Source organism: Trachurus trachurus, assembly GCF_905171665.1.
Source record: "Trachurus trachurus genome assembly, chromosome: 9".
Classification (NCBI taxonomy): domain Eukaryota; kingdom Metazoa; phylum Chordata; class Actinopteri; order Carangiformes; family Carangidae; genus Trachurus; species Trachurus trachurus.
In genome coordinates this window covers 930,962-941,309 of record NC_139895.1, presented here as the reverse complement: position 1 = coordinate 941,309, position 10,348 = coordinate 930,962, and the positions used below count along the sequence as shown (strand labels likewise).

General features: G+C 48.2%; 1 protein-coding gene across 1 annotated transcript; it reads right to left on the bottom strand.

Moving 5' to 3' along the window:
• Positions 1-300: 300 nt before the first annotated feature.
• Positions 301-8,173, bottom strand: ccdc180 (coiled-coil domain containing 180; the record flags this gene model as incomplete). Its single annotated transcript, XM_083979792.1, has 9 exons — positions 301-387; positions 1,348-1,477; positions 1,584-1,653; positions 3,805-3,907; positions 4,868-4,993; positions 5,734-5,894; positions 6,211-6,316; positions 7,941-8,007; positions 8,166-8,173. The coding sequence occupies 9 exons, from the start codon at positions 8,171-8,173 to the stop codon at positions 301-303; spliced, it is 858 nt and encodes a 285-aa protein (XP_083835918.1).
• Positions 8,174-10,348: the final 2,175 nt, after the last annotated feature.

The following is a 10,348-nucleotide window of genomic DNA, read 5'->3' as shown; positions in this document are numbered from 1 at the left end:
TGTGTGTGTGTGTGTGTGTGTGTGCAGGGCTCGACAGTGCGAGCCCCTCGTCGCAAATGCGAGTAAAAAACAGATCAGTGCGAATTGTGAAATGCAATTAGTAGCACGTGTGCGACTACCAAATTTTACCGTTCAATAAATGTTTTATGATGTGTTGCGAACGTTTGGAGGTTGTGGCCGGTTGTGCACTTGAATGCAGCATCAGCTGAAAAAAAGAGACTGCACGCGGAACCAAACCGAAGCGCAGCGCCCGGAGCGGAGGCAGTTTCAGATTGGCCACATGTCAACCGGTCTGCCTGGTCACATCTGGCGCTGTCCGCTCCCTGTGTGACCAGCCAAGCCCCCGCGAAGGCCCCGCTCCGCCTCCGCGGGCAGTGTGTCCGTAGGCTACACGTAGTGTAAAGCGAACTCGTTCATATGCTCAGTCACAACCCAAAGCAGCGCCGTAGCCGCGCCCGCGAGCACTCGGTGTGACGGCGTTGTTGTTGTTGTTTTTTTATTCCGTGCCTGTCCGTGGAGCTGTGCGCCGTGGTTCTCTACGTTGCTGTGCCAGGCAGCTGTTTCCCACGGAGCTCGGCCCCGTTTGAACAGAAGCCCGTACTGTACTGTATGAAAAGACGTCGCGTCCGCGGTGTAGAATGTGTAGAAGAGAAACACACATTTCAGGACCACTGACTTGAATAATCGGGTCAGACAAATGTAAACACACAAGGCTGAACATCACTGGACATGTCTGTTGGGATTATACAAAAAAGTAAAGTTAGGTAGAGCTGTCAAGATGTATGCAGTAGGCTATATACTAGGCTATCACTCATTTCCAATGTACAGGTGCATTAGAATATCATGGAAGAGTTTATTAAGGCCTATGTCACTAATTAAATTCAAAAAGTGAAACTAACTAACACATTATATACTGTAGCCTAATGAAGACCTGAAATTCAGTATTCCCAAAAATGTAAATACTACAAAGGAACCTTTTTTTCTCTTTTCTTTAAAGCATTTTTAATATAGAAATGTTTTCCATCTATATGCACTCAATACTTGGTTGGGGCTGTTTGATTTGAACTACTGGGACTTTTCCATGATATTATAATGTATTTAAATGCACATGTATTATGTTAATGGTGAGTGTCACCGCTCTAAGATCTTTTTTGGTCCTGATCCGTTGGCATCCCTGTTAAAAAGCTATGAATTGAACTGTTGTGCTTATAAATGCCTCCTCATTGACCTCATATCACGTTATTATTTAAAATTATTTGTGTGCTACTAGATTTTTCAACTTAGTAGCACACGTGCTACTTGGGAAAATGCTAAGCGTCAAGCCCTGTGTGTGTGTGTGTGTGTTACCTCCACGGCTGTGTCTCTCTGCTCTATCACAGCCAGATGTCCCAGAGTGCACCTGGCTGTGGTCAGCGATTCTGTGGTTGCCGTGGTAACAGCGGGTGGGGGGGTCAGATAGGAAACCCCAGACCAGGTCCTGCAGAGAAAACTGTCAATAAAGTTTATTGAAAAAACAAAACAAAAAAAACAACAACAATGACATCAGTGTTTCTGACATCACAGCTGTGACATCATCAGGTCACCTGAGTCGTGGTTCAGCTGCTGCGTCCTCGTTGCCGTCGCCAGGGAGCTGCGGGGACGACGTCCTGGTTTCTATGGAAACAGAGAGAGTGAAAACCGGTTGGACGACTGAGACAACTCCACCAGGTAGAGAGGGATGTTCAGCTGGAGGAAGAAGGAGGTGCAGAGAGAGGAGGAGGAGGAGAGAGGAGGAAGAGGAGGAAGAAGAGAGAGGAGGTGGAGAGAGGAGGTGGAGAGAGAAGGAAGAAGAGAGGAGGAAGAGGAGGAAGAAGAGAGGAGGTGGAGAGAGAAGGAAGAAGAGAGGAGGAAGAGGAGGAAGAAGAGAGAGGAGGTGGAGAGAGGAGGTGGAGAGAGAAGGAAGAAGAGAGGAGGAAGAAGAGAGAGGAGGTGGAGAGAGGAGGTGGAGAGAGAAGGAAGAAGAGAGGAGGAAGAGGAGGAAGAAGAGAGGAGGTGGAGAGAGAAGGAAGAAGAGAGGAGGAGGTGGAGAGAGAAGGAAGAAGAGAGGAGGAGGTGGAGAGAGAAGGAAGAAGAGAGAGGAGGTGGAGAGAGGAGGTGGAGAGAGAAGGAAGAAGAGGAAGAGGAGGAAGAGGAGGAAGAGGAGGAAGAGGAGGAAGAAGAGAGGAGGTGGAGAGAGAAGGAAGAAGAGAGGAGGAAGAGGAGGAAGAAGAGAGAGGAGGTGGAGAGAGGAGGTGGAGAGAGAAGGAAGAAGAGAGGAGGAAGAAGAGAGAGGAGGTGGAGAGAGAAGGAAGAAGAGAGAGGAGGTGGAGAGAGAAGGAAGAAGAGAGGAGGAAGAGGAGGAAGAAGAGAGAGGAGGTGGAGAGAGAAGGAAGAAGAGAGGAGGAAGAGGAGGAAGAAGAGAGAGGAGGTGGAGAGAGGAGGAAGAAGAGAGGAGGAAGAGGAGGAAGAAGAGAGAGGAGGTGGAGAGAGGAGGTGGAGAGAGAAGGAAGAAGAGAGGAGGAAGAAGAGAGAGGAGGTGGAGAGAGAAGGAAGAAGAGAGGAGGAAGAGGAGGAAGAAGAGAGAGGAGGTGGAGAGAGAAGGAAGAAGAGAGGAGGAAGAAGAGAGAGGAGGTGGAGAGAGAAGGAAGAAGAGAGGAGGAAGAGGAGGAAGAAGAGAGAGGAGGTGGAGAGAGAAGGAAGAAGTAGGAGGAAGAAGAGAGAGGAGGAGGAAGTGGAGGGGGGTTGACAAGGACAAGGTGGAGGAAGAAGGAGGTGCAGAGAGAGAGGAGGAGGAGGAGAAAGAAGAAGTAGGAAGAAGAGGAGAGGAGGAAGAAGGATGAGGAGAGAAAAATATGAGTAGGAAGAAGAAGAGGAGAGAAGGAGGGTTGGGGGGGAGAAGAGAGAGGAGGAGGAAGAAAAAGATAGAGGAGGAGGAAGAGAGAGAAGGAGAAGGTGGAGGAAGAAGGAGGTGAAAGAGAGAGAGGAGGAGGAGGAAGAAGAAAGAGGAGGAGGTGAAGGGGGGTGGGGAGGAGAGGAAGGAGGTGAAAAAGAGAAGGAGAAGGTGGAAGACGAGGAGGAGGAAGGTTCGGTATCGATGTTTCAAAGCAGAAGTATCACAACAAGATGTGTCGATGCCTCGCTTCACCACGGCAACTGTCACCTAGTAACTTCCCAGGCGAAGCTTCATCACGTCGTCACGTCGACCGCATCGACGGCGTCGCAGCCGAGTGAATTTAGGGCGGAGTCAACATCACTCTGCACTTCGTTTGTTGTTGTTGTTGTAGTTTCATGTGTTAACCACCAGAGGGCGTGTGTGTGTGTGTGTGTGTGTGTGTGTGTGTGTGTGTGTGTGTGTGTGTGTGTGTGTGTGTGTAGATCAGAACCAAAGAGCCACAGTCACATTGAAGGGAAACAGACTGAAGCAAAACTTCTGTCATAACAACGCTCCCTGGTAGTAGAACAAGCATTTCACAATTTTCTAACACATTTTTGTATTTTGTACATATATTATTTTATATTTCTATCAATGATGCATCTCTTTATTAGCCGACGTACAGCACGTTATGAAGACACCATCACGTTAAGATGTAACAGAAAAAACAGGCCAAAATCTGGAGATGCACATAGAACCTGAATTGTTAAACATACACAGTTGATGGATGACACCTCGCCCTTTATTGTTACGTGTAAATGCTGTTAAAGGTCGACCAGCAGGTGGCGCCGCGTTGAATTGTATCAAACGCTGTGAAACACTGAAGCATCTCAACACAACAGGTGATGTGTTACCTGCTGCAGGCGTCAGCAGTTTGTCGTCCAGCTGACGGAACAGCTGCTCTGTCAGCGACGCCAGTGATGTCACAAACTCCTCCCCCCGGACTCGCACACACTCCTGCACACACACACACACACACACACACACACACACACACACACACACACACACAGAGACTGAGGGCAGCAGGTCTGTGAGGTACAGATGTTATTCTGTCCTCAGTGTGTGAATATACACAAACTGACAGATAGCAACAAGCTCCAAGAGAATCACAGTTGAAGGGCCTTTACTGAGCTCTTGAAACTATTTTTGTAAAACTGAAATGATACAGAAAAATAACAACGACTGTATTGTCACTAAACTAACGTAGCCTAATACATTCACAGGAATTATAATGCAAATAGCTTTAGGCTAGTTGTTAGCTTAGCATTAGCACGATTTACATGTGAATCAAATAAACATTTATATAATATTCCAAAAATACACTACAGGAATCTGTGTAACGACATAATTAACTAAAATCATGAACAGTAACTCACAAGCGATAATTTCCTAGACACAAGCAGAAGGAGGAAAAAGATACGAGCTGCAGCTGCAAGCAGACGGCCGCTGCAGCTCTGCATTTCCTGATCAGACTCTGCACACTAGTCCAGTCATTTTATGAAAAAAGGTTGAACAAATTGCAACAGAAGCAAACTCAACTGATTGAGTGACCCCATTCAGGTGAGAACAATAATGAATAGGCGTATTATGGGCTATATTTGGGTCTTTTTCTAAACTTTCCCCTAATGGGATTCTTCTGGGCTTTTTTCCCCTCACTCAGGACATGTTGAGGAAACAAAACCAGTTGAGTTTGATTCTGTTGCAGTTTGTTCAACGTTGAGCCCTTTGGCTGAAAACTACTGGACGACACTGTCATGTGACCAAAACTACCTTTCAAAATAAAAGCTTGAATGAAATATAAGGTAATGAGTTACTCCCAAACGCCAATGGGCGGAGAAAAACAACACAAATACAGGCAAAGCAAAGCTCACACAGAACATGACAGATGTTGCAGATGTTGCAGCTGTTTTCTACCTGCAGCTCCAGGTGAGAGCAGCAGACGGCGTCCTCCATCGTCCTCTGTCTGTCCTCCTCTCTCCTCATCACGTCCTGCAGCTCCACGCCGCCCACGCTCGCTCTCAGCCGCCGCACGTTCAGCACCTGAGGACAGAGGACAGAGGACAGAGGGGCTCTGAGACTCTTGCACACACCTTGACTTTTAATTCTATTTATACGTATGATATTTCGGTAACACTTTACTGTAATAGGTGTTCATCAGATTGACATAACACTGTCATAAACATCAATGAATCCTTCTGACAGCTGTGGTTAAGTGTCATTCGGTAAGTTATGTCACTTTTAATGCAAAGTTGACATTATTTGAGATGTTCTTGTTCTGACAACTTGACATAAAGACAATTTAAACTGTCATAGCAGACCTAATGGACAAACTTTAACAATTATGTCAAGTTGTCCGGGTCCGAATCTCCAAACCAGAAACGTTTGTAACAGCACCGGGAAAGCAACACTGAAGAGCTGTGGCTTTGCTGCAGCTCATGGGGATCTGAATAATAAACTAAACTAAACCAGAAAACTTCTAATATTGTCAATAGACTCGCTCTGACTAAACTGCCAAGGGAACACCAGTACGTCCGTACGTCAGCACGTCGGTGACGATCTCAAAGCTGATAGGCTGTCGCGGCGCGTCTTCACGCGAATTCGCCGCAAAAGTTCAAGCACGATGACGCGTCTAATCGCGTGTTTGCATTGACTTTACATGTAATCTCGACGCGCGATGAAGCGTCATCGCGTTTGGTGGGAACACCCCGTAAGGACAATAAAGGTCTTTTAAGTTTAAGTGTTTTTTAAGTCCTCGTGTCCTTGTCTCCTCGTGTCCTCACCCTCTCCTCCTCGCTGGCCGCCGCCGCCTCCTCCAGCCTCCTCCTGACTCCGCCCACCGCCGCCAGGAGCTCCGCCTCCTGCTGTCGCCCATGGTTACCGATCAGCACCGACGGCAACGAACGCAGCAGCTCGTTAAAGGCTGACAGCTGCTTCACCAGCTCTGAGGTCAGAGAGAGACAGACAGGTGGAGGAGAGACAGACAGACAGACAGACAGGTGGAGGAGAGACAGACAGGTGGAGGACAGACAGACAGACAGACAGACAGACAGACAGACAGACAGACAGACAGACAGACAGACAGGTAGAGGAGAGACAGACAGACAGACAGACAGGTGGAGGAGAGACAGACAGGTAGAGGAGAGACAGACAGGTGGAGGACAGACAGACAGACAGACAGACAGACAGACAGACAGACAGACAGACAGACAGACAGACAGGTGTCTCACCCTCTCTGCTGCTGCTCAGGAAGCTGCTGCTCTGCTCTCCGTATCCCAGCAGCCTTTGCTGAACGCTGTCGGCCCATTGGTCCAGAGAGTCAGGAAGCAGCTGGAAGCGGCCGTGGCGCTCGCTGCAGTAGAAGTCCTGAGGGACAGACACACCTGTCTCACACCTGTCACCTGTCTCACACCTGTCTCACACGCTCGCTGCAGTAGAAGTCCTGAGGGACCAGACGGGCTGTCACTTTTTAGAAAAACGAGGTTCCAACGAATATTGAATGACCCGTAATTCGTTCGGATATATTTGAATATTACCCCCCCCCCCCCACCGCAGCACACACAGTCACACGCGGTGTTTTATTTTGAAAATTTACTGGATTCTTTCGCACAAAATAGACCAGACGCCGTAACGACCGCTGCCGGCCGCAGAGCTGCACGCCGTGACACCACACCAGCGGTTCATATGGGCACAGAAAGTAAACTGGCTCCGCTTCTCGGCTCTTCGCAGCTCTTCTCAACTCTTCTCGACTCTTCGCGGCTCTTCGCAACTCTTCTCGACTCTTCGCGGCTCTTCTCGACTCTTCGCAACTCTTCTTGACTCTTCGCGGCTCTTCGCGTCTCTTCTCGACTCTTCGCGGCTCTTCTCGACTCTTCGCGGCTCTTCTCAACTCTTCTCGGCTCTTCGCGTCTCTTCTCGACTCTTTGCGGCTCTTCTCGACTCTTCTCGGCTCTTCTCAACTCTTCTCAACTCTTCTCGGCTCTTCTCGACTCTTCTCGGCTCTTCTCAACTCTTCTCAACTTTTCTCAACTCTTCTCGACTCTTCGCGGCTCTTCGCAACTCTTCTCGACTCTTTGCGGCTCTTCGCAACTCTTCTTGACTCTTCGCGGCTCTTCTCGACTCTTCGCGGCTCTTCTCGACTCTTCGTGGCTCTTCGCAACTCTTCTTGACTCTTCGCGGCTCTTCTCGACTCTTCTCAACTCTTCTCGGCTCTTCGCGTCTCTTCTCGACTCTTCGCGGCTCTTCTCGACTCTTCTCGACTCTTCGCGGCTCTTCTCGACTCTTCGCGGCTCTTCTCGACTCTTCGCGGCTCTTCGCAACACTTCTTGACTCTTCGCGGCTCTTCTCAACTCTTCTCGGCTCTTCGCGTCTCTTCTCGACTCTTCGCGACTCTTCGCGGCTCTTCTCGACTCTTCTCGACTCTTCTCGACTCTTCGCGGCTCTTCTCGACTCTTCGCGGCGCTTTGCAGCTCTTCGCAACTCTTCGCGGCTCTTCTCGGCTCTTCTCAACTCTTCTCGGCTCTTCTCGGCTCTTCTCAACTCTTCTCGGCTCTTCTCGGCTCTTCTCGGCTCTTCTCGGCGCTTCGCAGCTCTTCTCGGCTCTTCTCAACTCTTCTCGGCTCTTCTCGGCTCTTCTCAACTCTTCTCGGCTCTTCTCGGCGCTTCGCAGCTCTTCTCGGCTCTTCTCAACTCTTCTCGGCTCTTCTCGGCTCTTCTCAACTCTTCTCGGCTCTTCTCAACTCTTCTCGGCTCTTCGCGGCGCTATGCAGGCACTGGGCTGCAGCCAGAGACGGTGAATAGAGAATCTTTGCTGCAGAACTACACATCCAGCAGCTCATTACCACTCCAATACGAACTTTTCACCCCACATTCAAACAAATATTCGATTGTCGAATAAAAAGCGACAGCCCTAGACCAGACACATCTGTCTCACACCTGTCTCACACCTGTCTCACACCCCTGTCACCTGTCTCACACACAGCGTCCTTACCTCGGCAGTGAGCAGCAGGAGGTCGTTGGTCGTCCACAGAATCGAGTTCACTGAGGAACTGAAGGAGCTGAAACACATCAGACCTCATCAGACCACATCGGTCCACATCAGCTCAACTGGAAGGAAAACACTGGGGTCCTTGTAAAGAAGGCTCAGTCCAGGCTTTTCTTTCTAAGGAAACTTAGATCATTTGCCATCAGCCCAAGGCTGCTAGGCGTCTTCTACCAGGGCATCCTGGCTAGTGTCTTATTTTATGCTGTCCTGTGCTGGGGAGGCAGTATATCCATTGACGATAAGAACAGAATTAACAAGATGATAAAGAGGGCTGGCTCAGTGATTGGTTTTAATCCAGACAAGCTTGAGGTGATAGTGGAGAAGAGAACAAGGACCAAGTTGAAAACAGTCCTTCTCTATGAAAACCTCCCACTCCACAATATATTTAAGGATCTTAAAGCTGGGGTCTGTAATCCTGTTCAGAAGCACTTTTCGTTATACTGGGGGAAATGGCCCGTCTAATTTCAGAGGAATCAGTACATTATGTCATCAGGAAAAGGAACGGAGAAAAACAGAGCTCTGTGACAGCCGCAGGAATGAGAAAACTCCGCCCAATCTGTATCCTTCAGACCGAAGGGCACGGATTGGTCGAAGTTTGCTCGGAGAGTAAAGAACCAATCAGATGCCTCCGTGTCTCGTTCTGCACCCGCCCCCTCCTGCGCGCGCGTGCACAGTCTTCACGTCTCGCTGTTGTTGCCCGGCTGGAAAAAGTCAGCACTGCTCTGCAGAAGAACGGATTTCATGCTCATTTCTGAGCAACGGCTGAGAAAATGCAGCCCAAATCACCACTTCCACGGTTACTTGTAACGACTCGCCCTGAGAAAGCCGGAGGAAGAAAAGGCTGGCTGCTGACAAAACGGCTCGGGATCAGTCTATGCTCTGGTGCAGCAAGAGGCTAAACCAGAGTACATCGGTGTAGCTTCAGGTCGGTGGAAACAACGGAGGGATCTGGGCCTGAAAAGTGATGCCGAGGTTGCTGTCTTCTGCTGGACAGGTAATTATTTGTTTTGCTTCGGGGAGGATTTCTTATTTTCATGAAATATGTAGGCTAACTTTTGCTAACGTAGCTATTGTAGCTTGTATTAGCCAAATGCTACTATTAGCTTCTCTGTGGGTTTAAAACTGGTCGGTGACGCTAGTATTGAATAGATTCTACCATAGTCGTCAGTGTCTGCATTATTATTGTGATAAAAGACGCACATATGTTGGCTTTTACGTTTTACAACTGTTGCTTATTTATGTTTTCATAGTCATGACATGAGAACTATCGATCAACCTCGACGCAGTCTAAACACGGATCGATTAGGCCCCGCTAGCTTCAACTACTGTTTCCAAGTCTCTGTCCACGGTGAGTTCAACTTGCTGCTGCTGCTGCTGCTGCTATGAATATGAATTTGACCAACGTTGTCTTTGGTGTGGTGTAAAAATCTGTCTTTCATATCTAGCCCTTTCTGTTTTATGTGGCTCAAAGTGCTATTTGAGGTACTTCAGAAAAGTATTATTGCACATACAGTATAGCCTACAGTATATGAAGTGATATCTGCCATATCATTATACAGACATTGAGTAAATGTTAGTGATTATCTTTTGAGAAATGTGATGGCCTGAGGATAAAACCTGTCCTTCACCTTAGGAGGTCCAGCACTCCACACAGAGTTGTTAACATCAACTACAACAACCACCAACACTAAAATAAAACACAGCTACCTTAGGTTGTACCTCTAACTTTGTGTGGTGTTGGTGGAGTAATTGATAATGTTACAAGCTTGTCTATGGACTATACTCTGTTAGCTGCTATGCAGAGAGGATAGGGGAAAACTGAGGATCTTCTCAACAGTTTATATAAATCTTTATGCCTTTTTGTTCTGTCAAAACATCTTCCTTTCAACTGCCAAACCCAAGACTTCTATTTCTACATATAAGCAGTTCTGTGTTTTGTCCTCTATGAATGAAGGGTAAATGTATGTTGATGCTGCACTGACAGTATTCTCTAATTTTGTAATCCTCACAGAGATGATGACTTCTCAGTAGCTGGGGTTCAGGAATCAGACATTAGCTGCCCAGAGGAGACAGCTCTTCAGCAATTGGATGCAAGGTATGTTACTGTGACGACCATCCCTGCTGCCTTGCTCTCTCTCTCCTCACAGTAGCAGGGTGGTCAGTGGCCGAAGCTGCACCTGGGCTGTGGGGAGGCTGTGGCCTACAACTCCCTCCTGGAGTCAGCTGCTCTCCCTCTCTCCTGCCTACAACACCTCCTGCTCTTTGGTTCTGTTTTTACACTCTACAACACCCCACACACACATACTCTTCCATCCATACACCCACTTACATTACTGATCTTACAGACCACACAC